This window comes from Mycetomoellerius zeteki, unplaced genomic scaffold (genome assembly GCF_001594055.1).
Source record: "Mycetomoellerius zeteki isolate Tzet28-1 unplaced genomic scaffold, Tzet1.0 scaffold706, whole genome shotgun sequence".
NCBI lineage: Eukaryota > Metazoa > Arthropoda > Insecta > Hymenoptera > Formicidae > Mycetomoellerius > Mycetomoellerius zeteki.
In genome coordinates this window covers 126,502-154,011 of record NW_017257727.1, presented here as the reverse complement: position 1 = coordinate 154,011, position 27,510 = coordinate 126,502, and the positions used below count along the sequence as shown (strand labels likewise).

Genomic DNA, 27,510 nt, shown 5'->3' with positions numbered 1-27,510 from the left:
AAATGCGTTTCCTTCAAGAAATAATGCGAGACTCACATAGCACAATAGATCAATTTAAGGAAATAGAAGAAGATAACTTATAATTAATGTAAGTAATTTATATAACAAAAATTTATTTGTATAAATAAATACAGATTTTTTATCAACAAAATTTATTTTGTGAAGGAATTCTCCTCTTGTTAAAATAATCAAAAATTATTCAAAATTTCTTGGTTATTTACTTGTAGATATATATATAATTATATTTTTAATAAAGCGTTTCTTTTATCTCTGATGTCTTTCTGCGTGTATTATTGCTCTGTAATTCTATTACAATAATATCAATACTTTGAGGTAATATAGCACTAATGAATTTTAGATTTTCAAAAGAATTTTCAATAAAAAAAGTAGTGTAAATAGACAAACGCTGATAGAATGGCATTTTACATGCAAGTCTCAATTTTCTCGATTTAGGTTCAATCATGATCAACGTCTTATCAGATATTGAACTATTTAAACGTAAGAAATTTTAATTATTGTTAAACTTGCTAACTCTTCATTCATTAAATTATGTACATATATTTAAATAATATGAAGGTTAATAATATAAAAAAATCGATATTATTCACAAAAATGTACGATTTATACATTTGTTGTAAAGAAGTATATAATATACAATATTCACTAGCATTTCAATTTCTTACATACATACTGTATACATTTATATCTCTAATCTTTAACACTTATATTATCGAAATAATCATTCATCTGATCTAATGATAATTCATGATAAGTTGAATTATTCACATCATGAATTTCAAATAAAGGAATCGATTGGGTTGCCGCTTTGCCAATGACAATTATGTAAGGATAACCCGATTGACGCGCAAACACTAATCGTTTACCAATCGTGTAATGCGTGCGATCGTCCAATATTGTGTCAATATTACGTTTATAGAATATCTCAAATAGCTGTTCAACATAAGCAGACGTACTTTCTTCTTTGCTTCCAGCCTGTAAATTTCAATGTAGTAAACAAAGAATATTTTTTAATAGATATACAGCAATATTTTTTATTTTACCTACCTTTGGTGGTATAATGCATACTGTATATGGTGCTAACTTTAGAGGCCACCTCATCTCATCATTTGTTGACAAGATTTCGACAACTAATGTAATGATACGACTTAATCCTAGACCGAAACAGCCCATTACCATAGGTGTCGGTTTATTCTGCTCTATAATTGTCGCTTTTAATGGCAGTGAATACTTTGTGTCTAATAAAAATGTATGCCCTACCTGCAATTACCGTTTGTGCAATGTAATATATTTTTATAACGTTCGCATGCTTATATCTTTAATTTACATCAATTAGTTGTTAAATAAAATATAATTTGTTAAAGAAATTTTTACATTACCTCAGCAGCAGTACATGAATGCAATTCATTTTTACATTCTGGACAACTCGTCGTCTTAGAAATACTTTGATTAATAGAGAAATGGCACGATGGACACTGAAGTATCGTGTCTTCACCGATATCAGAAACGTAATGATATTCATGTGACATCAGACCTCCAATTGTTCCCACATCACCTATGCCTTTTAATAATCATCATTAAATAATTCTACAAGGTCGTCCCAAAGTTGGTAACTGTATATCTATAAAATACGTAGATTCTAATATACAATTAGAAATGTTAATTACTTTTTGTATATTTTATACCAATCTGCCTAAAAATATTATTATAAGACTCGCAGACTAAATCATATGTATGTCGTGCGTTGTCCAAGCTAGTATCAAACGTGTATAAGTCCTTCATGATAAATTCTCGACTACGTAGGAAACCAAGTCGTGGTTTCATTTCGTCTCGCCATTTGCTAGAAATTTGATATAACTTCAAGGGTAATAATTTAGTGGAAATCTGGACAGATTGTCCTTCTGACGATACCAAATCACAGATTGCTTCTTCATATGTCTATAACAACATAATATTATTTGAGAAATTTCAGATTAAACAAAAAAATGAATATATTATATTGGTGTAAAAGATTCATCTTATTAGTTAACAGTTTTTAAGTAATTTCTAGAAAATAATTTTTCAGTTTTTCTTCAAAAAAACATAAAATTTTATCTGAAATAGTACTTGATAGAGGAAAATGTATTACAATATATTTCTTACTGGACTCAATATATATTCTTTCTTGTGTCTATCCGTAATTGTAAACAGTTCGGTTATGTTGGAATCATATCTATCAGTTTTCTTCCACAGCGCAGCAGGAGTTAACGCTGGAAGTAATATTTTTTGTGCACCGATATTTGTCATTTCTTTGTCAACAATATCGATTAATTTATTTAAAATTCGTATTCCTAGTGGCAATAGAGCATACATGCCAATGCTAAGTGGTTTAATAATTCCATAATTGATCATTAACTGAAACAAAAAGATTAAAGATAAAGCATTTAAGTTGAAGAAAACCTGTCGTTTAATTCAGGCATTTTTATTTCCATTTGATGACACAAGACAAATAACATTTTGTCTTTGTTAATCATTGAATGCCAAAAAAGATAGAATATTTATATTGACTTGTGTCACTAAATGAAAAATACTCATACAAAAATTAAAGAAATATTTGGAACTAAATATATATGTTAAAAAAAACTTAGTTTTTAATAATAAATTTGTTTAAGAAATTTACATCTATTGTTTTAAGAAATACTGTCTTAACATTATAATTATATATCAAGTAAATGGTTTTTATCAATTAAACAACACTATGAACAAAATATTTACCTAAGTATTATCAAGAAATATTTAATTAATGTTTATAAAGGTATATGTACCTTATGACTTTTAGATGTAATTTCTGTCTTTTCTTCGATATTCAATGATCCCCTCGTTGGTTGAAATATTCTGGACATCCTAGTCAGATTAATAATTTTCGTTTTACTTGCCATTTCTGAAAATGTTTATACAACAACAATACACGTGGATAACCGGCTAATCACATATAACGTTCACGGGTAATTTCCTTTCTAACCCACTGAATACAGCTGCAGAATAATGTAGATTCATATACTCGATCATAGGGCGGCGCTAAACACGCACTATACAATTGTTTTTTTTAAATGTATTGCAGCATCATTCATAAACATCTTACATAAATCACCAACGAGATGTTTAAATTTTAAATCTTAATGAAATTATCATAAATTAAAAGTAAAGAGAACATTATATTTATTTGTTATATTTATTTGTTTTAATTTGCTGTATCAATATCTCTAACATTCGAAACAAGACGAATATTTATTCAGCGGTGCAGCTAGGCTAATATTATTTGCTTTTCTGATGTTTAAATGACATTTATGACAACATTGACGTCAAAATAACGTGCTCGCTACTTGGAAAGAACAAAGTCGATTATGTAACTTGAAATGAGGTGAAAATTACAAAAGTGAGCGAATTTACTAGAATATATTTTTATTGATCAACTCTGTCTATATAATATGAAATGTTTCCCAAATATTTGATTTTCTGGACATATATTTATATTTCAGAAATATTTTATGAAAAATTTCTGAAATATTTCAATGCAAGATTTGAAATATTTCAGAAATTTTTCATAAAATATTTCTGAAATATAAATATATGTCCAGAAAATCAAAGTTTTTAAAATATTCTTTTCTCACAATAATATTTGTACAATATTTCAAAAATATTTTAGTGAAATATTTTAATGCGATATTTTTTAATGTTTTACAAATTAAATGTTTATACGAAATATTTCTGAAATATTTTATTGAAAATTTCAAAAAATGATTCACATAAATATTTCATGCTGTGTAGTAAATTAATTTGCTCATTTTTGTAATTTTTACTTCGTTTCGAGATACACACTCGACTGCAAGACCAATTGAATACGCGGCTATCGCAAACCTGTTTGTAAACACGCCTCAATATCTCCCTCTTCCTCTCGTTTCCCTATCGCGTAGATGACGAGCGTTATCGCATCGCGCGATTGTACGCTAACTTCGCACCGTTTACTCAAGGTTGCGTTCCAAAACTCGACTCTGCCACAATCCAAATATTATTTTATCTTTATTGTTCACCGAATGTCGAACGAGGTTAAAAGGTACTCGGAATTGACAGTCAAGTTTTGGAAACGCGCCTCAGGCAATTCCGTCGTCGCGGTTGCCCGTCGCGCGTATCATTTCAGTCCAGTTCAGTCCGGTCCGGTCAGTCAGTGAGTCGCGAGTCGTGCCACCGGTGGCTGTGAGAACGGTGCAGCGTGTGTGTTTAGAATTTTCGGAGTCGTGCGGATGCGCTCGCCTTCTTCTCCGCCTTCGCTTGCTCTCCCGGCGCCTTCCAGTCGTTGCCGCCGTCATCGTCGCAACACGTATTCATACGAGGACCCGCACGTCACGACAGGCACACGATGTCGAGGGACGAGCCGTTTCACAGTCTTTTCACAGCGACGGACAGTATCGACGGTATCTGGCCCTTCCTGCAAAGCGTGAGTTTCACTCGTCTCTTTCATATCTCTCTCTCTCTCTCTCTCTCTCTCTCTCTTTCTCTTTCTCTTTCTTTCTCGTTTTCCTTTTTATTCATTTCGTTATTCCTCCGCCTTGTTGCGGAGCTTCGCTCGTTGTTTCCAGTACCGCGATGACAGTCCTCGCCAGTCTCATCAAGCTTGTTTTTCTTTCTCTTGTTTCCTCGAGCGGACCTCTGGATCTTGCGTCGACGACGTCAACTGACCGCCTATTAAATCCGAATTTTTTCCATTTTGATCACGGCTGAGAAGACGAGAAACGACTGGAGTCGCGGCTCCAAAAAGCAGCGGCGCAGTATGCCGCGCGTTGATTACATGTATTCTTTGTTTCGCGATAATTTTCGCGTGCCGCTTTGATATTCGATGTCAAAAACATATATATACAAGACGTGCATCCTCTCGAGCCAGTTATGCTCGTTCATATCGTAATCGGGATTACGCACGTGATTCAGGGAAATACGCCGCGGGACGCGACATCAGTCAAAAGCTTTTTACAGTCCTCTTTTTATAGTCCTCAATCAGATTTATCATACTTTTTACAATCCTCTTTTTATTAGTCGGACTTGTTATACTTTTTGTAGGATTCAAATTAATTAAAAATGTATTACAAATAAAAAAAATTAATTAAAAAACTATATACGAGCCAAAGTTAGTTGTTTTGTTAGAATGTATGTTTAACAACTTTAATTTTTTCAGTAGTTTTATAATTTTTAGTTTTTAGTAGTTTTAATAAAGTTTTTAAAAATAGTTTTATAAAATATATAATGGTAATAAGGCTCAATAAATTAAATATAAATAGGTAATAGGGCTACGAGCCAAAGTTAATACATGTGGTCAGATTTAAAGAATAAAAATAAAAATAACATAAACATACAATAACTTTAATCTAAATGCCGGCAATAACAACAAACGTTTCGATCCGCATCGGATCCTTCTCAATGTTAGAATTGAATACAAAAAAATTGTATATAAAATTAAAAATTATAATTCAGAAACTTCCTTCCTGTGAGATGAGAGGGAAGTTTCTGAATTATAATTTTTAATTTTATATACAATTTTTTTGTATTCAATTCTAACATTGAGAAGGATCCGATGCGGATCGAAACGTTTGTTGTTATTGCCGGCATTTAGATTAAAGTTATTGTATGTTTATGTTATTTTTATTTTTATTCTTTAAATCTGACCACATGTATTAACTTTGGCTAGCCCTATTACCTATTTATAAATAGTTTTATAGTTTTTTAGTTTAATAATTTTTATTTAGTAGTTCAATTTTTCATTTATTTAATAGTTTAATGCTTTAGTTCAATGCTTTTAGCATTAAACAATTAGCTTTGGCTCGTACAGCTCTTTAACATTTTTTTTTATTTGTAATACGTTTTTAACTTAATAATTAATTTAAATCTTTTAATTTATTTAGTTTGGTTTGTAATCTATTTAAATTATCATCTTATTGTTAAAAATGTATTATTCGCGGAATTTGGAGGAAGAGGGAAAAGGAGAAAAGATATGGAAGAGGAAAAGTGAGAAAAAGTTAAAGCAGATGTTGCATCTCGCGATTGAAAGATAAGAACAGAAGAACACAGAGAAACACTAGGGAATTAAATGCGGAAAGCGCGAGTAAAAACGAATTTTTTGCAACGTTTTTCGGCTTATAATCCAGAAGAGGAATCGCTGGACGCACCGCAAAAAGAAAAAAACATAGAATTACGCAGCAACGAACGTGAAAATTATACGATTCACTGAAGGTGAAGGCGTATGCATGTTTATACGATTTAGAATGAAAATTTATGTGCGGTCGCACGATTTGTCACAAAAATATGCTCCTTTCCGTTCTGAATTCTTATCATTTCCATTTTAAATTCATTACAAATGCAAATACGTTCTCATTATAAACTTAAATTCATATACAGTTCCATTAATGCGTTTCTGTCAATACAGACTGACTTTAACCTTGTGGTTTAATTTACTTATTATCTCTTTCCAGTTCTAAGAATGAGAACTAGAAAGAAAGCAAAACAAAAACGGCATGTAAGATTAGAAATCAAGCATATAAGGATGCAAGGAAATAAATACACAGAGATAAAAAATAAAGAATTAAGAAAAGGATAAAAAAAATTAACCAAAATTAAAATTAATTTACATCGGCAGAAATGGGAGCATAAATCGTACAAGCTTCGTGTCATTAATGCCCGTTTCTACCGACTTGTACTTCACATCTTTTCCTAAGAATTAGAAAAAGGTGAAGTACAAGTTGAACCGAGATTAAAGTTAATTTACATTGAATAAAACGAACATTGCTTTATCTTTTTCTAATTCCCCGAATTAGAAAAGAAGAGTTAGTTGAACCAAGATTAAAATTAAACTGCATTGGTAGAAACGGGTATCACGCAATACCTACGTATAATATTTGCGTATTATCTACTCTGTATATCCATACGACATCCTCACGTTCCAGATTTCTGCGGCGCGTAATTCACATTCGCCGCTCCGGCAACTTTCGTTTCCGACGCGGCCGGCGGCGCCGGTCGTCTTACATTCGCGTTATGTTACATGTATACATTATTGACACGTCGAGCCTTGAAGATCTAGCCACGAGTCCTTTATCTTATCGCCGGCGTCGCGTGCGCGACGAGACGCGAATTAGACGGGAAGCGAGAATAGAAATTATCAATCGGCTTCTGCCGACACCGCGACTTTTATCATCCTGGACGAAGAGGTGGCGGCAATTATAAATTGCCGATTATATCGGCGCTCTATTTTCGTCATGGACACACTTCGTTCTCAAGGGCGTCCCGTCACTGAGACTCGTGCGGTCCCTCGCGAAAATGCTGCGTAATTTGGTCTCCAGAATCTCTCTGGATATTTTTAAACAGTTATCGCGCGCCGTGCTTTCGAGTGTTTTCTTCAATCCTTTCTTCGCAAGATTACCTTGTGCGAGTAATAAAATCGCTAAAACGATAAGAAAGGGGGGGGGAGCGAGAAACATATGTTGGAATAAGGTACTACAATTTTGAACACGGTGCAATTCTAACAAAGGCAGTTTCACAACTGTTGTCGGAACCTATTTGATTCTCTATGAAATATGTTGTTAAACACGAAAATCTAAGACACGTATTTTTTATACATGCGCTAACTCATGTTTAAGGGGTGAAACACCCCTTTGAAGAAAAAACGGTATTTCTATTTCGAGCCGAATACCGCCGGAAATATAAAAAACGGAAAAAATTTTTTTTAACAAAAGTTATACGGTTTCAAGAGTACTACAATCTTGGGAAGAAAAAAAATTAAATTTTTTTTTCAAAGAGGTTTTCACCTCTTAAACATGAGTTAGCGCACGTATAAAAAAATAGGTGTCTCTTAAATTTTCGTGTTTAACAACATATTTCATGGAGAATCAAATCGGTTTCAGACAGTTGTGAAACTTTCCTTGTAAGTGAATGAAATAAGATTTGAATCTAATTTTTGAGTTTAGTTTTTTCCTGTTTGGTGATACCCTTTTGTACACTTCACACAATGAAATCAGGTTTATCAAGCTTGAACTTCGAAATTGGATTTAAGGCTGGTATTTATAATAATTTTTATTTTAAAACCATCTTAAGAGTAATACTGTGTTTATCTTAAGATACTAATATAGCTCTCTAATTAGTTTATGACATCTTAAGACAGTTTTAAATATAAAAGTCGAGTATGGATATCTTGATTTAAATCTTATTTTGTTCAAAATTATATCATTCGAAATTGTACCATTTTATCCTCCTTTCGCTTTTGCAGCTCCGCTAAACATAGTGAAAGGATATTTTGGGAGATAGGATTATAGTACAGTTTTCCTATTTAAAGATTAGGTTTCGATGTCAGTTTCATTTACTTTGGATTAGCATTGCGTTTAGCAGAAAAAGCAGCTTTGCTGTTGTAAGATTCTTCAACGAGATTGGTTTATATATTTAGATCTATTGAGGAACTATATATATAAATAAGTGCAAGAATCAATTATATTAAAAACTCTTGCTCAGTTATATTAAAGTCTTGCAATTATATTAAAGAACTCTTTAATGTAATAATAATATAGCTCCAAGATTCTTATATATTTCCAAGATTATTTAATATAATTACAATTATGTTAAAGAACTCTAATATAATAATAACACTTGCAAAACTGCTTTTTTGTTAAATGCAACCATTAACGTATTTTGTGTGGATATATTGTTGCAGATCGATTGGAGGGATCCATGGCTAGCTGCACTATTGACTTTTCATATTGCCGTCACAATGACCGCGTTAATGACAAGGAACCATGCGAATTTTCAAATGATCCTGTTTCTCGTGCTCTGTAAGAGTCTACCGTAATTTACCGCGATGTTTGCCTAAGTTACCGCAATGTTACCACAAACTCTGTTTCTGTTTCAGTACTCCTGGTTTATTTCTCAGAAAGTATTAACGAGGTTGCGGCAACAAACTGGATGTACGTATTCAATTGCGATCGTGGCTTGTCAAAGCGATTTTTTTTCTTTCCTCTGGATTTTTCCTTTTAATAATCTCCTTAACAACTTTCACAGGGTATTTTCTAGACAGCAGTACTTCGACTCACAAGGCTGGTTTATATCCATCGTTTTCTCCGTGCCCATTTTAATGAACTGCATGATCATGGTGGTGAGTATATTAACATATATTAGAGATTCGATTTTGAACGAATACGCATTCTAAAAGTTCGACATGTGCATATAACGTTATGACCTTTCAGGCCAGTTGGCTTTATCAATCCAGTCAATTAATGACGAGCCTGAAGCGAGCTCAGTTGCGGCAGCAAGCCAAAAATCGCCAGACGAACGGTGAGGCGACAAATGAAAGAACGGTTGCTCGACCTCGCCAATCGGATGGCGAGGCGACAAATGTGAGAACAACTGCCCGACCTCGCCAGTCAGACGGCGAGGCAACGAACGAGGTAACGGCTGCCCGACTGAAACACGAGTGAAGATCCGAAGATCTAGTCATAACACGCGGCGAAACGAGAGTGCAAGACATACGTGCTATTTAATTTAAGGACAAGAGAGAATCGCTAAGATTATATTTACGTCGACTTACAGCTAGATTTCACAAAGCGCTGTGTATTCTTAGCCATCGTCGACTCGGTAATCGTTCTGAACTCGACCGTGAAACGCCGATTAGCCAGTTTGATATTACACGCGAAAACTTGCGCAACAGAAAAGGGAGGGGGAAAATACATAGAACAATACATCGGTGCAATCAGAACGATAATGCACGTCGGAGTTGCCTAGTCAAAGTCTCCGTTAGAACATACCTCCCGACATCGTGCCGTATTACACACAACGATTTTATGGAATTAAACCATTTGATGCGCGAAACGCAACTGGATTGATGACAGATAATCGGCCGTGCTACGAACAATAACTACGCAGAAGGAGCACGGCAATGTGGCAAGCCACGTGTTTGTTCTTGTCTTATCATTTAAAGCCGACTTCGATCAAACAGTAATCATAGCTATTATTTTTTAGCAACTATAATTAGTTGTTAAAAAATGATAAGAAATTATATTATTACTTATAATCAGCAACTAATTGCCTATCAGAAAAATGTCCAACTGTTATTATGCAATTAGCGTAGCGTCTGTGATCTTTAATTTTTCTTTCTACGTGCAGCGGAAATGAAAAAAAAATTAATGATTTTGCTTATGCTAATGCTAAATTGCAGATATTATATAATATATTCGTCATAATACCATCGGAGGCAATTGATCGGAGATTGATCGAGGTCGCCCATAAAGAACATTCCACTAGTTTATTCACATTGTTTTGATATTTAGACACTGATCGTGAAAATCAAAGTGTTCTTAATATGTGTAATTAACGTACTTATTACATAAAATAGCGCAAGCACGTCACTTTTATTGTAATAGATCCGCTGTAAAGAGACATAACGCATTAATTAAGAACCCAGATAACACAATAACAAATGCGTGAGTGTGTGTGTGTGTGTGTGTGTGTGTGTATGTATGCAGGAGGGAATTTTGCGTGAATTTTGCAAGTGCAGGTAACAGCCTTCCACGAGTCGTGCTTCACGATTTTGACGAAGGAACATAGGACGTACCAAGGTATGGCGTGTTGTGTTGTTTTTAATTGTATATTGTATATTGATGTAAATCAAAGCGCATTACTTTGCCGCCTTTATATTTAATATAACGTTTAATATAGCGTTTAATCGTTTTAAGGTAATAAAAGAGTATTTGTTCATATAAGTCTCGCGTTTTGCTCTTCTGTCGCATTCTTCGTTCGTCCTCCTTTCGTAACGCTGACTCGGCAAATTGCAAATCTTATTAAATGTACTTGAACGCATACGGATTCGTTTTTATATGTTTTCCTACGTAAGTATCATTACAGATGACTCATGCAAACGCTATGCGAAGTACTATTGGCACGCTTAAGACAATAAATCTGAGATAATCATGATAATAACTTTCAGTTATAATTATGTTTTACAAATATCCCGATCATTTTTTTTAAACCCATTTTACGATTTGAGGATCGAAGTCTGATGTGTTTCTAACTTTTTATACAGTGTATTTAATGTACAAGAGTCCATTTTAACGTATATTTTATATATTATTTAATTTATAGATAAAAAAACTAGTTAATTCTTAAGTATATTGTAATAAATTAGTTTATTTTTAAAGATTCAATAAACGTTGCTCGTGTTTTTTGACCTTTCTAATTACTAATGTTTGCTTAGCAATCTCGAGCTAGATATTTTATATATTTTAATTTTATTTAAGTATTCTGACTTCGATTCTTTTTCGTATTACGCCGCAAATAAATAAAATAATCTTCTGACATTCTGAATTATAAATCGTATAAAATTACTATTTAGCCTATATATATAAATATTCTAAAATCGTCCTCTCCGAGGAAAATTTTACAATACGATATAATATAATATCGACATAATACAGTATACGTTACATGTACATTATATATATCAAACAAAATTTTTTTGGTGAGGACGTTTTGGAATGTAAATAATCCTAAATAATATTGAACGCTCGAGAAACCAAAACTGTATTATCCATCGAAAAAATTCGCAAATGTGGCTATGTAGTTCACTCCTCAAATCCTAGAGGGCTTAGATTTAAAAGATGGCTTGCGCTCAGTTTCTTTTCGATAACAGCATGTATCTGTTGAATGACAAATTATAATATTTTTCTTTAGCAAAAGTGTGTGATATTCAACAATTCGATGGTATTTAATTTAAATTACTTCACGCTGATACGGTGACAGAACTGACAGGTATCGAACATGTTTCAACGTTGTTGCTCACTCGTGTCGACGGCACGGCCGGTCGCGATAAACTTAATTAGATTTGTCTCAAAAAGCGGCGGGCCGAGACAATGCGTGTCGAAGGAGCTCGAAAGAGATGTCGAGAGAGCCTCCTCTAAATCGAGTGTCTTGTCAGAACCACCAAAGATCGAGGATGAAAGTCACGTTCTGGAACTGCGACCTAACCTAAATAATAATACAAACATAGCTTCGTTTGCTCGTGAGGACTATTTAGATGATGCTGACATAAACTTGCCGCATCCCCTGGACGAGTGCAGCGAAGACCTGTCAGACATTGGTTCACCTCTTACTCCGACCTTCAGCTTCGCTAAATATGCGAACAAGTCCCGCACGATCCAGAAGCTGACAGACCTCGGAGTCAGTTTGTACAAGTTCGAGGAAAAAGAAGGGATGGTCGAGTATATCCTGAACCTCGACTTCGATCGAGATATAAAACCATACATAAGGTTCCTGCATGACTGCAGAGTACCTGCCGATTACTTAGGCACATTTATTACGAAGAATCCAAACATCTTCAAGGAGGACATAGACGATCTACACACGAGAATAAGATACTTGAGGGCGCACAAGTTCAGCGTGTCAATGATAAAGACGATAATCTGCAAGAATCCCAAGTGGCTCTTGTTCAGTACAAAGGATATAGACGGTAGACTCGGCTACTTCCAAAGCAACTTCAAGCTCATAGGCAACGAAGTCAGAACTCTAACAGTCAAAGGACCCAAGGTAGTAACGTACAGGATGATACATCTAATGGAAAACACATTTAGTATAAAGGAAGAGATGGGTTTCGATCAGATGCAAGTGAAGAAATTGCTTCTCACACTGCCTAGATTATGGAGCAAGAGTAAGCGCATGCAGCAACATGATTTTAGAATTTATGAATTGACCTGATTTCTTAAATTGTGCTTTCAGATCGTGACAGATTGCTAAATACGTTCGATTATGCTCACAGCGAAATGCAGCTGCAACATGATTTTATTACGCAGATGCCACAAATTTTACTTTGTCGAAAAACTAGACTCCAACAGAGACATTTGTTTCTGGTGGAAATGAAAAAGGCACAGTATGATCCTTCTAAACCAATGTATGTTTCACCACTAGCCTTAATCAGTGGTACAGACGTCAACTTCTGTAGAGATATCGCAAAGACGTCTATTGATATTTACAATGCGTTTCTCAAAACGTTTTAATTATAATATAAATGTAAATAAATGTTAATAGATACTTTTTGTTTTTAAATTATTTCTGGAAGTGATATTCCATGAGAATTCAATAGGCTTTTGTATATTTTGTTAGTTTTTATGTACATCACATATAAATAAGTTTTTACATCGTTAAAACTAAAAAATTATCGTCTTTAAATAAAAAGGAGTAAAATATATGCCATTATATTAATAAGTTATGTATAATTTCTTTTTTATATCGTATGAAAAAGATACTTTGTAAATATTTCCAATTGCTCTTATAACTAAGTATCGTACAATATGACCACGGTTTTGTTATTGCGCCTGGCTTAGCAGGAGACACTACTGTGTCTCCTGATTCGAGATACTTTTAATATAAACGAAATGAGAATAATTACATTGAATAAAAATGGTGCAACGAAAATGCACCATTGTCTAGAAAATTCAATCTTCAATAGAAAATCGAGATTTTTAATAATACTTCTTTTTAATTAATCCTACACTGTTAAAAATGTATCCATTACATGTAATGGAAGCAAATTTCTTTTTTTTTTTAACAGTGTAGTTAATCTGATTATCCGTCTAAGGCCGTGTCGCATCAACGATTAATACTAATTCCAATCCATTTTCAGCGACTAATCTCACTTATTTGGAGACGATGCTCACATTCCGAAATTATTTGAACACGATTATATTGATGAAAGAAGAACAAAATTAGGATCGGAACAGGATAATCAATGCTGCTGCATTCGGACCCAAAGTGTTTAATTGTACTTCCCTAACTCTATCTTCCTTTGTATCGCACGCACCGAATGATAGAGCAGCGAATCGATTAGACCGGCCACAGTGAACACACCGCCAATGATCGCGCAAGTGTTCGTCGCGAAGTGCCCGAATGAGTTCGCCTTCTCCGTATACTTTACCATGAGCGGGCTCAACTCGTAGTTGAAGAATACACCCGGCATCCCAGATTCGCCAGTAAGCAGGGATATCTTTTTCGAGTGTCGCGTTACGGAAAACTGATTTGTGAGGAGGGTTGAGCCATCCGCGCGGACGTACGTTGTCGGGACAATCTTGATGTAATGATAAAACATCATAGCGGCTGAAAACAGAACAATAGCGTCGTATATTGACGAAAAAAACTCGGATTAGGACGGATTTTTTCAATATGCAATTATGTATGTATATGTATGGATAAATTACGAGAACGGATTTGTAAGAGAACTTGTTCGTGGATTTAAATCCCCAATTTTCGAGAAAGAAGCAATTTAAAAAGTTTCTTAATTTGTTAAAAAGTAAAAGCGTTCTGATTTATATATTATCCTTTAAAGGGGTAAGTAAGATTATATTCTATAAATAATACAAGTACATTTCTTAATTTTTCTCTGAGAAAATTTTATATTTTGCTAAGTTAGTGCTCCAAAATTTATAATTCTGAACATACTTGATATGTATCGAGTTGATATGTATGTTCATGTCTTTCTTTTTCTATTCCTATTAAAAAAAAAAGAGGTAGGTGGGAATGCACACACTTTAAGAGGATACTCGGAAATTACAATTCTTAGCATTAATAATTAGTTCTTATATTTAAGACCGTTTTAAATACAATCTCAAAATCGTCATAAGTTATAAGTCAATCATATCATTTTAAGACCATTTTAAGTAATTCTTAAGATATTTCTTAAGATGCTAATACAGCTCTGACTGGTTTACAACATCTTAAAACTGTACTTAAGACAGTCTTAAATATAAGAATCAACTATGAATATCGACCAGAGCCGCGTATTAACATCTCAAGGCATTACTTAAGACGAGCTTAAAATAAGAATGAATATCGACTTAAGTTTTTTCAAAAACAAAATTTGTATACGTATTTCACTGATATATAATTGAAATTTCCCGCCACGGATGACGGTACAGACAAAACGGAAATAGCAGACGGCGCAACCGTCTTTTCGCTCACGTTGCGAAACCATCATGGCGCCTTTCCCGATATTGTAATACGACTGCAATGCGTTGAGAAATTCCGGCAATTGCACAAAAATTACGATCAAGCTCAAAATTGAAAAGTAAGAATAATATCACTTCCGATCGATTGCGCATCGACCACAAGATTACGTAACAAGACATTTTAACAGTAAGTGTGCATAATCAACCTCGTATGTCAATATAAACTCCATAAAAACATTTAATTCTATTCAAAATTTGGAGAATTTTTTTATTTACCACAAATGAAAAATTCACAAAGCTGTTCAAGAAAAGCGAATTCAATTTATTAAGTTCTCTCTTCATTTTAGAGACATTGTTAAGATCAACTCTGGTGAAAATTTTTCTCAGAATTTTTCATATATGTTGCTTATGAAATATCGTAAGATTTCTAAAAGTTTTTGTAAGTATAATTTCTGATGAAAATGTTATAAAATCTAAAAAATTAAAAAATATTTTTTTTTTAAATTATATAGGATGAGAAATTTCAGAATATTTCAGAATTCATTTGTATGAAAAATTCTGAGAGATGTAAACTTTCCGAATATTTCTGAGTATTTCTGAAAAATGTTCCAATTATGAGAAATATTTTTACCAGGGAAAAACTATAAAAGAAGATAGTTTATAGAAAATGAAACAAATACTGGCATTATAACTGTTTCGCAGACTGCATGATGCCGGTGGTACCTGGAGGGGCCTATCAACAAGGACCGACTTGTTTCGATAGAATGAAATTAGGTTTTACAATTGGATTTTGCGTAGGAATGGCTTCTGGTGCGCTCTTTGGAGGATTTTCTGCTCTTAGGTATTTAAAACGCATGTATAAAAAACCGATACAAAAAAACATACGCATTAGAAAATTTGAATATAATAATGAAACTTTTTTCAGATACGGATTGAGGGGAAGAGAATTGTTAAACAGCGTCGGCAAGGTAATGCTTCAAGGTGGTGGCACATTCGGCACATTCATGGCTATCGGAACAGGGATACGATGCTAGTACATGAGTCAGCGTGGACGGAGATATGTTATTGAGTATTTCGCAGCCTATCTTTTTCGTTGCACTGTTTGTATTGTAAGAGCGAGTCATTAAGTCTATAATAAAAATAGAATTAAGGATCAAGGACATACCATCCATGTCGACCACCGTCATGCCATCCATAGGATTTGTTTTCCCTGGGATGTTAAGCCCAAAACTTAAATGTCTAATCTTGTGCGTCATATTGAAATGGGATGAAGTGTAAGGCTGAACGTCGTGCACTGTGGCATCAAAGAACGAGCTCGTAAGAGCATGGCACTGGAAATGTTATTTTTAAAAACTTGAGTTTTATTAGAGCTCACCATGAACGTGATTGACTGAGAAACTGGCGCCTGGCGCAATGTGAAAACTACCACCGACTCTATTCACTTCCATATAACCGTAGATTTGACAGCCTTGCGTGAAGGCATGCTTGAGTTTATCCATGGATTTATCATTCTGACACTGTTTAACCTCAGCCGGATCCGGTGGAGCCCACTTTTTTCGTCTATAGGCCTCCCATACATCCTCGCAGGTATTGCAACATCTGTAAAGAAATGAAATTTTATGAAATGTGGATTTAATAGATTTCATCTTCTTAATAGAAAAAGAAAAGATACTCTAAAATATTTAGAGTGAATCTCAGTCTTTAGAGTGAGATTAAAAAAAATTTAGAGAACTGTGAAAATAGTGGAAGTTGAACTAAAAAGAACAGCCCTGATGACTAATCTATAATGTACTGTTTGCTTTTTTGTTTCTTTTTATTATTTTACCTCTTATGCCTTTTTTCCTTTTTACGACTATTTTATCGATAATCATGTTTTTTGTCTCTTCTGACTTTCATCAACTTTGTTTCTGGCGATAAAATCGAAGAAACAGGATAAGAAGCAAAAAGATAAGAGATAAAAATGGAGAGAATAGGAAACAAAGAGCATTATAGATTAACCTTATGAATAAGATCTACTGCAAGTAGGATACTAATACGATTATACTTCATAGTGTCTTAATACAAATGGGATCTTACTTCATAGTGTCTGTGGCTGCTCCATAGCAGTCTCCACAGAGCTCTGTAGTAGAACCGATCTCCACTGCCTGTAAAAATGTCCAATAATAACTAATTTCCAAATGGACATTAGTCAGAAGATACCTATAGAAATTTTGCGTTACCTTCTCTGTAGTTTTACTGATGGCCTTTGCATCTGTAATATCTACAATAAAACATTTTTTTACATGGCACTTTTACCTGGTGTTGCATATATTAAGAATATTATGCTTACTTGTCCTTTGTGGATCTTCTATGGGTTTACCGTTCAGGTCTAACCGTCTCTTAAAAATATTGTGCTCTATGTGCAAATGCTGTTCGCCCGTTGTATCCATGGCGTCTAACGATAAAACTGCAAAACACTGAAATGACTGAGACTGATATCATTCTTCGCCTATGTACCGGTGCAATTTATACTTACGATCACAAGATATAGCGGGGATTATTATATCCAAGTTGATTCTCAGTTTAGAACCCCTGGATGTATCTACAAATAATTCCTCGCTCATAGTTGGTGTAAGATAATAGTTTACCTCTGACAAAAACAGGATGCCCATGATGATTGTACTAATGATTGTAACTGAAAAGGCATTATTCCATCATTTGCATTGGTGTAACATGAAGTCGATTCTTACCAAACATAAGATACGTCAAACTGCTTTATTTACTACCGGCCAAGTGTAAACAAATAATTGTTATTAACAAACATCAAGAAACACATGGAGAAACAAAACAAATACAATTATGAGCATTTATACGAATATTACAGGATGCGAATTAAAATGTTGGATGATCCGGATAAAATATTTTAATGGAATATATTGTAACTTAAAATATTTCAGTCAAGAGTATTTTAATGAGATGTCAACAGAGAGCGGAAAAATTCTAGGAGGTTAATCGCTCGCCGGTATCGTTTCGCCTCGCACCAAGCAACACTATTTGGCGCAGCGGAACGTAAACGACACATTCGGTCCTCGTGGCGATTCTCCAGGTTTCATTTTCGCCGGCGACGGACGATTATCGCCGTTGTTCGGTATCGCGACAGAGTACACTGTGTTTACCAATAGCACCGCTGAAAGTCCTCACGAGGATATCTGCCTCCTCGCGCACCTTCGGGTGCACGTCCAGTTGCCGCAGCATCTGCATCTTCCCGACGACGGCGAGGGGACGGTACGCGGCGATTGCTCACAGCGGCCCGAGGGTTTTCTCGCACGACACGTACGTGTCATGAGTTTATGACAAGCCACTCTGCCACCTTGAAACGTGGCAGATAATACGCTGCCATTGGCCGATCAGCCGGTAGGCTCCGTTTGCTCCGTTTTCGCACGTATCTGCTGCACTTACAAAGAAGACGGATAAATATTCGAGCATCGGACGGAGAGAGAAGAACGAGGGATCTGAACATAAACGGTGTAAATAAAAGGAACCGGACTTATAATTTTGAGCCCGCCTTTCGCACCGAGGAAAAAGTCTTTCTCCATTTATTTAATTTATTTATACGATAACATTGATAACATTTGATAATGTCGTTTTTTATTTTCGTCACGAGCAGTTCGTTATTCCTATAATATCAATCATGGTGAAAATTAATAACGTTAATATATTTTTAAAAGATTAGGCTTCATAAACAAAAGACCGAAGGAACATTTTTAATTATTTTTATGAAATAAAAACGTGCTTTCTATATATTCCTTTAAACATAATAAATAAGATGTGTGTTTATATGAGAGAGATTAATTCCTTTGAGACTTTTATTTTCATTCATTTAATAATAACAAATAATAAAAATAAAACGTTATAGATGTTATTTATATAACAGTATTTATGATGCATAAATCTATTTACATAAGTTTATAAAGAACGTTCTTTGCATATTCTTTAAAATAAATATAAGATATTATTTATAAAAGAAATTAATTCCCCTGAGTTTTATTTTTATCAGTTTTAACTTTTACATGTATGAGAAAAATCTGATACAGATTTGTATTAAGAAAGAGAAAAAGAAAATATAATACACATGTATAAAAATGCTTGTTTTACCTAATTACAAATTTTCAATCTATAATGATGATAAAAAATTTATTAAATCCTTATATCTATTGTAACATTTTCAGTTTGATAAAGTCCTTTCGCCGAGCCCTGAAAAAGGAGCAAGGACAGGAATACTGAAATAATAATTCATTCGTTGCACAATTCTAATCCGTAACAAATGCTCGATAAACTTTATTCCACATCGTGCATCACGTTGCTCTTCAGGACAGGTGTCTCGATTTAATATACATATATATTTATAGTTGTATTCTGTGTACAAAGCGACTCTTTTAATCTACAAGTATTTTTTTTTCTGAAGATGCATATTGTGAATTAAAAAATTCGAATGTGTATACGTGTGGATGTATATGCGTGAATATGCGACTGTCCGTCGGAGACGTTAGAAAAAAGGCAATGTTAGTTTTATCCATCATGACACCCAAGATGAGTCTGTCAAGTCGACATAGTAGATCTTCGCATTAAATCAATTGTAGGACAATATTCATAGTCGGACCTCAGGACCGTCTTAAATACGTCACACTCTTAAGATATGTCCATGAACCAATCAGATAGCCGTATTAGCATCTTAAGACGATCTTAAAATAAGAACCGAATATGAATACCGCCTGTAATCTTCGCGTTATTAAGGCACTCAATGCCAGGAATATTACTTTAGCGTGCACGAACAGCAAAATGAAACACGAAACAGAATTAACGAGAAAGGTGTATAGCGGAGTCGAATAAGTATAAATGATCGTGTATATATATATACGCAGTTATCGTTAATTAAATTAAAAATACACTAAAATTAACTGGACGGCGGTCTAACACATCAATCGACCCGAATTGCTTCTACAGTCGTTGTCGAGATTGGCAGTAAAAATGCAGCGTGCGATATGATTTTTAATTATAAAAAAGTACTCATTTTCCATTTTTGAGTATAACCAGTCTCACATATCATTATCGTTATGTCGATCTATCAAGGACAAATGATTGAGAAGATTTGCGGTTCTCTGTAAGTCTATACATTATGATTTAATGTATAATGTGTGAAACAAGGATTTTTAATGAGATTCCGTATGCAAAACGGGTCGTTTGTAAATCTATAACAAACTAACGTAAACGCTGTATTTAATTATGATAAACGATAATAATGAGATTCTTGGCCGCGCTTTTTACGCGACAACGTCGATATCGCTTCACGCGGCGTGAGATATTCGTAGCATTCTTTGTACTCTGATTACACGTGCCTTGCGTTTTCCTAGCCGCGCGACAAATGGAGCCTGATTCTGAATATCACTTCTCGTAATGTAATCTTGCAGTTTTCGTACGTGATGTGGGCAGTAATAAACAAATTTTTCTTTTATTCGCGCTAAAATTTCTAGCAGCCCTTGACTCTCGAGTCTTTCGATGTCGAACACTGAATTCAGAATTTAATTAGTAGATCCAATTGACCGGCACCCACTGATGCTCCGTGGCTAAGGCATCCAAAGCTGCGATCACCTGCCTGAATGTATTGTCAAAGTCTTCATTTACAATCACCTGGTCGATGTACTTTTCATAGGCTCTCTGCAGGGCCGCGGATTCCTCCAACGTGGATTTTAAATCGTCCTCCTATCAAATGGATCATCAATCAATTTCTCAAGTTTTCAATGCCTTATTATATAAAATATTTTTTTTCTAATTGATTCATGATAAAAGCGTGTATAAGATGCATTTTAGACGAGATCACAAACGTAGCTTGGTTTTCTTAATTCCGGTAATAAAAATGGTTTAAAGAGTTATTTGATTACATTTATGTAAGGACGCGAACTTGTCAAGAGAAAGATGATATTTTTATGGATTCCGTGATTAAGCATTGAAAAACTCTATTCTATGAATCAAAATAAAGGAATATCGTGCGAAAGAGAGATACTAAAATACATAACTAAATCGGTAACTATTAACAATTTTGACATTCCAGATTGCTGTACATACATGCTACATAATAACATAATAAAACAATACGAATCATGCGATACAAACCTCGTATAAAGATGCAAGAGACTCCAGTGTCCTGGCTCTTCTCGAGCTGTACCTGATGGAACTCTGGCGGTCGAACTAGCAAAGCCAACATCAAATTTATACAACAATTAACTAAAGTGATGGAATAAAAATAAAATAAACAATGAAATAAATAAGTTATCGCATATAGATTGCTAGCATCGCATGAAATCGATTACAATTTTTATGAAAATATAGGTGCAAACTTTGGATAAGAATACCGTTAGATTTCGATTGCTGGCACCAGTCGATCTCCCGAGATCGTATAAAGACTTCAGCTGCTCCATTCCGGGCGCAGCGATGAATATGACATAAGGCATAAACTCGGTGCTATTATGAAGGATTTTGAGTGCAGCCGGACTACAGTCTAGCACACACATCTTGCCGGCTCTGATCAGTTCCCGCACAGAGTCCAGTTTCGTGCCATATAAATGTCCACCGTGTTCACCGTGTTCCAGGAACCTGTGTTCCTTGATATCGATCTCCATGGACTCGCGATCGGTAAACCAGTAACTCTTGCCGTCCTCTTCGAGAACTCTAGGCGGTCTCGATGTGTCTGTGAAGAGATTACATTCGCTCAGTACGATAATCAAGCAACCAGTATCGATTGATGAAACATGAATTAATTAAATATTTCTTACAGGGTACGATAGTGCCGAACTTTTCGGGATCGCTGTTGATCAACCTATTCTTCAGGGTCCGACGACCTACGCCGCGTGGCCCGACCAGAGCCAAAGTTTTGCGTCGAAACGGCGGCATCCGAGCGACTTCCTCGTAAAGAAGCAACTCGGCACTGTCAAACTCGCCGTTCGATTTGGATTGATACATCTTTCTCTTCTTCTTCTTAGATATCCTAGTACCGCAGATGCTGATTTTATGAACGAAATCGGCTTCGGGCGGTACAAACGCTTTTCTGCGCTCTTCCAGCTCCAACGAGGGTATCAATCCGGGCGATCCAAGATTCTCGCCCTCCACTCTTCGCGCCTGCCACCAATTCGGATCAGCCTGGTCAACAATTTGAAGGATGTCGCCCTTCTGGAAAGGTAGACCGATTTCCCGGCAGGGCAGAAGCGTGTCCTCCGATGGATCGTAATCGAAGAGGGCCCTCATGTAACACTGCAATAACAAATCAAATTAAAGCGGCAGCTCGACGAGATTATTATGAATTTTCATTGCTCTGTGATTACGACGCCAACGTCGTGTTCTTCGCGCTTGAATGAACACCGTAAGGAAGGAGAATGAGAACACAGTTGTTACCAGAGGCATCGAGATGGAAAAACAGCTTGTAGCACTCACCGTGGACTTGAGAGGTTGATTCGTTTCCGAAGCGATGCCTGGAGCCAGTTTCAAGGATAGATTCTCCTTGGCGTCCTGAATCGCCTGTTGAAGTTCTTCAGGGTTTCGAACTCTCTTACTGTTGACCTCGAGTATTACCTCGCCGGTCTTCAGAAGTTCTTGACGAGCTGCTGTGCTACCACCAAGAATCCTAGCGATGATCATATTTCCAGCTTCATCCACTTGCACCGTCAGACCCTGGAAAAATACGGACATGAAAATAATGTCTCGTTCTTATCTAATTACGTCGAATTAAAGCGTATTTCACATGCGACATTGGAGTCTTGCTCATATAACGGTCAATAAAGCCTTAAGTGCAACGCTGAAAATTGCTAGCCATATTTCGATGCTTTTGAATATCTTAAAGAAGCGCGCAGTATCAGAAAATCGGTGAAACACATGGCATGTCAGAGAAATAAACGTTCGTACTTATTTACAACATATCTTCGTCTTTTCTTCAGGCGAATCTGGCGGGTTAATTCGCGAAGGGGGAGCTTCTCTCGCGGTAAACTTTTCCAATCTCGCTTTAGATTCTAAACTTAGTTTCTACATGTCACAGTATCAAATAATTTTTAATAACTACAGTAATTGTTTTTTAAGTTGAACGGAAAGAAGAGAAAAGAATCTTCGAACGGACTAATCGAAATTGGAATGAACTATTTTTAATGAACTATTTTTTCTTCAATATAATATTATACAATTTTTGTTTATTTTCCCGCAGAGTTATTTCTACATTGTTTACCGTAGGAACTTACCAGGGGTTCATCCGGTTGCCTCCGAAGGCCGACGACCCTGATAGGCATTACCTCCTTCTTATTCGTCGGCATCGTTAACGCGAGCGGATCAGACGGTTTGGAAGGCGCTTCCCTACGTTCTACGACCGCGTCGTGTGTCTCTAGGAGCGCCCTTAGGTGTACGTTACCGAGAAGATTCACTAGCTCTTTAACGTGAGAATCCCTGGAAGCTTGGAAGGCGTGGCACACTTCGTCGACGATGTCACAGACGGATGAGCATACCGGCTCTACAGGCACCGGCGGGTCCTCGAGACGCTCCTGCACCTGGCACGCAAACAAAGACAGAAGGTTTCAAATCTGGACCTGAAAAACTGGTTTTTCTCACGAGGCTTAGAAATGTTACTCCTCCACAACTCGTATCCTCCCTCACGTTGACGCGTTGTTGATATTTTCACGTCGCAACAATGTTTCTTTTCGGATCATGTTACATCGATTAAAACGTTCCTAACTTCTTTCCTTTTTTTTTTTTAAACATTTCTTAAATCTTTATTTCGCATTGTCTGTAGATTCGCAATTATTTGTTTTGTTTCATATTCTTTAATTCACAAAAAAACATGGAAAGAATGATTTTGCTCAAGTATCTAAAAATTTAGCTAGATTTAAAAATAATTTTGTTAAATTATCAAAATAATTACATAGGAATCTATTGCATAATGAGCAATGCTGTAAAAAAATTTTGATATTCTAGCATCCAGTTTGAGTGTCCTATCATATAATTATTTTGATGGTCAAATAAAATTTTCAAATCTGTGTGTGTTTCTAGTTAAATTTTTAAATACTTTAACAAAACCGTTCTTTTCGTAAAAATGTAATAATAATTTATTTAGTAACTTTTATTGTCGCTCGAAATTAGAACAAGTTTCCGCGTTAAATTCATGCGGTCTACGTTTTTGTTTCAGTCAGAAAGAGAAGTAAATAAAGAAATTACGTTGAATCAACAGATTTCTTCGAGTACAGTTTATAATTTTCGTTTGAGAAGGGAAATATTTCTTGAAACGTGCAGTTGAGAATGATAGAAAGTCTGTATAAGAAATTACAGGCTGTATAAGAAATGATGGGATACATGGGAAAAAATCCGGCTGCTAACGCGTTGTTAATGATCACTGACATGCAATGATGCGAATGCTAACGGAGTTCAATCGGATTAGAGTTAATTTAATCGACACGAAAGACATTTAGCCCCACCCTACCCAGAGTGGAGTTCAGAGTTTACAATGAACGAGTAATTGGGAAAGTAGGCCATTGCGACTCATTCGGCGACGCGTTTGAAATGGCGCATTTCCCAATATCTCAGACAATCTTCATAAACTGACTCTCTTACGTCTTGAATGCATTGTTTTTTTTAAACATAACGAGAGATTTTTAAGAGAAATTTACAACATATAAAAATTAAAGTTCACAACCCTTTCAAAAATTACTAAAATTAATTAACTATATTCTCTAAAATTTTTAGAGTGACTCTCATTCTGAAGAGTGAAATCTCATGGGCTTTCTACAATAAGCCATTATTAAGTTTTAAGTCTTAAGCCGTAAGGAATTAATCAATCACACTCGAATGTGAGAAGAATGATTATTGATCAATTTCTTACGTGTTAAACCTTAGGAAATGGAATTGTAGAAAGCTCATCACTCTTAAAGATTAAAAATTAAATCACTCTTTTTCAAGACTGGTGAAATTTTCACTCTTTAGAGATTACACTTCAAAGAATTTAGAAAGTAACGAAACCAGTGAAGAAATCAAGATCCATACAAAGGATATAGTGCTAATGACGATGACGATGTTATAAAAATAAACAGAAAACGTTCGACGTAAATCCACAAATAATCTTTTTTCGATTACTCTGCGATTATTATGGTGCACAATACAATGACGCATAAATGTAGATTGTTGTCGTAAGTCGATGATTCATCACTAAATTATTTTCTCTCGAGAATCGTGCAACGATCATTACACACGCGCGCTTTACCGGTCAAACGAGAGTTTCCTCATCGTACGTGCTCTCGCGAGGCGCATTGCGGAATCGGCGCATTGTGAATTTCTCCCAATGATTAACGATCTACGAGGAACGGCGACTTTCCTCCGGAAATTTTTCAACGTCAAGCTTCCTGTTTGTTCGACTTGTTTGCTTAACGCGCGCGCCCACGTGCTCGCGAAGTTCAAACGCGAAAATCTGTAAATCGACGTCCATCGTGCAAGATTTATCGACGCACTTCGTCGCGGGTCATCAAGTCCCGCCGCGGTCGTTTTCTCGTTCCGTTTACTTCGAACGGACTCCCCGTGCGCCGAGTGTTGTATCTGATTGCGTCAGGAGGGACGCGAGATTTACCGGAGGCTGCGTCCAAGGCGCGCCGCACGTCGTACTTGCGTTTATGGACTATAAAGCCGCGGCATTTATTTATCCGCTCCGCTGCAGAGATCCTTTGCGAGACGAATCGCTCAGAACTCGTTTCTTTTCTCAAAGAGAACAGAGCGTTCAAGAGATCTGCGAATAATCTCTGCAAAAAAACCTTGCACCTCGCTACGCGAATCGCGGCAAGAAAGATCAGCGAAGTTATGGTAAGGTGAGCGAATCCTCTCGTTTCTCTTCAGAATATCAGGCGAGTCGATTCGTTCTCTATATTCGTCGAATGCAGCCTTACATTTTCTCCGGTACCTTTCTATCGGGTTTATCTCGGTTCACTAGTGACTGCGGGTAGAGCCATATGGTCCAACCGACTGTCTTTTGATCCGTCATTATCGCACACCTGAACGCTACCCCAATCGCGTCACTAAGGTACTTTCATGTTTTTCAGTTGCACCTCTTCGCAAATGACTGAAATGAGTATGTTCCACTCATGGAAGTTGAGCAACGCGAGATTGAAGATGATCTTCTGTTCACTTAGGCAGACACCTTTCTCGCCAACTGTACGCTTCCTCGAGAAACGACGTCTCACCTGAAAAAAGAGTCGCGACGCAGTGCTCCGTGCGAACTGGTGAAGCTAAGCGGCTTTAACTGGTCGTGGTCGGTGCCCTCGCAGTCGTATCGATCGGTGAGGGAGAGCTCGGTTCTCGAACGGAGGGAAACCAAATCTGTCGCACGGGGTGGCAAAAGCGACCACGCAGGATGCTGATGAGGATGATGCTCGGATTCGTCACGTCGCGCGACACTCTCGTACAAGCAGTAAGTCAGAAAACTCTGCCGCGCCTACTGACGTCGTCTGACCTCCCTCCGCGTAGGCAGCCCGTTCAGGCGAGTCGCCTGCCGTTTCTGAAACAGGTGGGGGCCCTTCCTTCTCCTGGCATGCAACACTCCGCTACGTTCGCTTCAGGAGCGTAGCTTGTTCGTCCAGGTACCACTGTTTCAAGGTCGTCGCAAAACGGAGCGGAATCATGTGTCTCTGGTTTCAAGCATCGCTTCTTTCGGAGATTTTCACAGTTTAAAGTCAACATATTCCTCGTTGACTTTATTATTTATCGCGATTTCCTCGTTTCCACCTGAGCTCGCAAATTACGAACCCATCAAAGCTAGGTCTACTTCAAATGGAGAATATGACATCAGCAAACGCAATCGTGTGTTAGTTCATTGACACAGTTTCATAATCCAGACTTTCGAAGCTGATACAAAGTCAAACTCTTTCAGTGGACGCGGGAACGTTTTGGAATTGAGAAATGCATTGTAAGGGCCATGGTACACAAAAAAATTTAAGCAGTAAAACGTAAGTAAGGAAATCAACATGTTGGATTTGCTACTGCTTACGTCATGACCTTACGGTCTCTATTGTGACTGGCCAATACTGCTTATGTTTTACTGCTTAAATTTTTTGTGTACCATGATCCTAAAACGAATGGTTTTCATTAACATGAAGAAATATGAATATGAAATGTCCATCTACTGTTTTTCATTTAGGAAACACTGTTGACACAAGTGAGAGGCTTGTCATTGTCACGTTTATTAGAGATCCTACATATATAATAAGAGTTTGGTCAAAACAGATAAAAAATGACGGATAGATAAGCTATTTATCTCTTTTTTCTTACCTTTTCTTATTACTTTTCGAAAATGTACGAAACTAATCGAATTATATACCGAATGAAACATATACTGAAAAAAATTTACTAAATCTTAATAATATTTCTTTGAATAGTACTAAATAAACATTTACTTACAGTAAATAAGTTCACTCTATAAAAAGATGATAGTCAAATCAAATTAATGGTTTTT

At 35.9% G+C, this 27,510-nt stretch overlaps 6 protein-coding genes across 12 annotated transcripts in view; 3 read left to right on the top strand and 3 right to left on the bottom strand.

Moving 5' to 3' along the window:
* Positions 1–708: 708 nt before the first annotated feature.
* ProRS-m (prolyl-tRNA synthetase 2-like protein, mitochondrial) lies at positions 709–7,514 on the bottom strand. 3 transcript variants are annotated; one of them, XM_018458174.1, is made up of 7 exons: positions 6,930–7,514; positions 2,823–2,901; positions 2,161–2,412; positions 1,686–1,956; positions 1,398–1,579; positions 1,066–1,278; positions 709–993 (listed from the first exon to the last, which is right to left on the bottom strand). In XM_018458174.1, the coding sequence occupies exons 2-7, from the start codon at positions 2,898–2,900 to the stop codon at positions 709–711; spliced, it is 1,281 nt and encodes a 426-aa protein (XP_018313676.1). In that variant the 5' UTR covers position 2,901; positions 6,930–7,514. The 3 variants fall into 3 exon arrangements, with proteins under 3 accessions (XP_018313676.1, XP_018313675.1, XP_018313677.1); XM_018458173.1 differs by having other exon boundaries at positions 2,823–2,938; positions 6,930–6,955; XM_018458175.1 differs by lacking the exon at positions 6,930–7,514 and adding an exon at positions 3,916–4,053 and having other exon boundaries at positions 2,823–2,938.
* Positions 4,415–11,068, top strand: Tmem18 (transmembrane protein 18). Its single transcript, XM_018458179.1, has 5 exons — positions 4,415–4,492; positions 8,741–8,858; positions 8,936–8,990; positions 9,085–9,178; positions 9,270–11,068. The coding sequence occupies exons 1-5, from the start codon at positions 4,415–4,417 to the stop codon at positions 9,498–9,500; spliced, it is 576 nt and encodes a 191-aa protein (XP_018313681.1). The 3' UTR covers positions 9,501–11,068.
* Positions 11,069–11,622: 554 nt separating this feature from the next.
* mTerf3 (mitochondrial transcription termination factor 3) lies at positions 11,623–13,067 on the top strand. Its single transcript, XM_018458177.1, has 2 exons — positions 11,623–12,721; positions 12,790–13,067. The coding sequence occupies exons 1-2, from the start codon at positions 11,836–11,838 to the stop codon at positions 13,065–13,067; spliced, it is 1,164 nt and encodes a 387-aa protein (XP_018313679.1). The 5' UTR covers positions 11,623–11,835.
* Positions 13,068–13,629: 562 nt separating this feature from the next.
* LOC108729189 (endoplasmic reticulum-Golgi intermediate compartment protein 3) lies at positions 13,630–18,251 on the bottom strand. The gene is made up of 8 exons (XM_018458178.1): positions 18,167–18,251; positions 17,527–17,685; positions 17,341–17,457; positions 17,231–17,271; positions 17,088–17,155; positions 16,387–16,610; positions 16,177–16,305; positions 13,630–14,163 (listed from the first exon to the last, which is right to left on the bottom strand). Exons 1-8 carry the CDS (start codon positions 18,249–18,251, stop codon positions 13,826–13,828), a joined length of 1,161 nt encoding a protein of 386 aa, XP_018313680.1. The 3' UTR covers positions 13,630–13,825.
* On the top strand, positions 15,003–16,164 carry LOC108729191 (reactive oxygen species modulator 1). Its single transcript, XM_018458180.1, has 3 exons — positions 15,003–15,198; positions 15,714–15,852; positions 15,937–16,164. The coding sequence occupies exons 2-3, from the start codon at positions 15,719–15,721 to the stop codon at positions 16,043–16,045; spliced, it is 243 nt and encodes an 80-aa protein (XP_018313682.1). The 5' UTR covers positions 15,003–15,198; positions 15,714–15,718; the 3' UTR covers positions 16,046–16,164.
* Positions 18,252–19,224: 973 nt separating the features above from the next.
* vari (MAGUK p55 subfamily member vari) overlaps positions 19,225–27,510 on the bottom strand; it is a 70,889-nt gene continuing 62,603 nt past the window's right edge. For 4 of the 5 annotated variants that reach the window (XM_018458171.1, XM_018458168.1, XM_018458169.1 and 1 more), the window contains 6 exons: positions 23,270–23,572; positions 22,476–22,712; positions 21,821–22,295; positions 21,401–21,735; positions 21,162–21,236; positions 19,225–20,750 (listed from right to left, as the gene is read on the bottom strand). In XM_018458171.1, the coding sequence (XP_018313673.1) occupies positions 20,574–20,750; positions 21,162–21,236; positions 21,401–21,735; positions 21,821–22,295; positions 22,476–22,712; positions 23,270–23,572 (1,602 nt within the window). In that variant the 3' untranslated portion in view covers positions 19,225–20,573. The remainder of the gene's footprint in view (positions 20,751–21,161; positions 21,237–21,400; positions 21,736–21,820; positions 22,296–22,475; positions 22,713–23,269; positions 23,573–27,510) is intronic. The other variant, XM_018458170.1, reaches the window with a different exon arrangement.

Bases quoted from the DNA above. Each gene is read 5' to 3' on its own strand.
- ProRS-m (XM_018458173.1), bottom strand. From the start codon at position 2,936: ATGGCAAGTAAAACGAAAATTATTAATCTGACTAGGATGTCCAGAATA. The intron at 1,957-2,160 runs GTAAGAAATATA...ATGTTGTTATAG, and splicing joins AAGAATATATATTGAGTCCA to ACATATGAAGAAGCAATCTG. The intron at 994-1,065 runs GTAGGTAAAATA...TGAAATTTACAG, and splicing joins TATGCATTATACCACCAAAG to GCTGGAAGCAAAGAAGAAAG.
- Tmem18 (XM_018458179.1), top strand. From the start codon at position 4,415: ATGTCGAGGGACGAGCCGTTTCACAGTCTTTTCACAGCGACGGACAGT. The intron at 8,859-8,935 runs GTAAGAGTCTAC...TTTCTGTTTCAG, and splicing joins GATCCTGTTTCTCGTGCTCT to TACTCCTGGTTTATTTCTCA. The intron at 8,991-9,084 runs GTACGTATTCAA...CAACTTTCACAG, and splicing joins GTTGCGGCAACAAACTGGAT to GGTATTTTCTAGACAGCAGT.
- mTerf3 (XM_018458177.1), top strand. From the start codon at position 11,836: ATGTTTCAACGTTGTTGCTCACTCGTGTCGACGGCACGGCCGGTCGCG. The intron at 12,722-12,789 runs GTAAGCGCATGC...TTGTGCTTTCAG, and splicing joins GCCTAGATTATGGAGCAAGA to ATCGTGACAGATTGCTAAAT.
- LOC108729191 (XM_018458180.1), top strand. From the start codon at position 15,719: ATGATGCCGGTGGTACCTGGAGGGGCCTATCAACAAGGACCGACTTGT. The intron at 15,853-15,936 runs GTATTTAAAACG...AACTTTTTTCAG, and splicing joins GGAGGATTTTCTGCTCTTAG to ATACGGATTGAGGGGAAGAG.
- LOC108729189 (XM_018458178.1), bottom strand. From the start codon at position 18,251: ATGCAGATGCTGCGGCAACTGGACGTGCACCCGAAGGTGCGCGAGGAG. The intron at 17,156-17,230 runs GTAACGCAAAAT...ACATTTTTACAG, and splicing joins TCAGTAAAACTACAGAGAAG to GCAGTGGAGATCGGTTCTAC. The intron at 16,306-16,386 runs GTGAGCTCTAAT...TTGATGCCACAG, and splicing joins CTCAGTCAATCACGTTCATG to TGCACGACGTTCAGCCTTAC.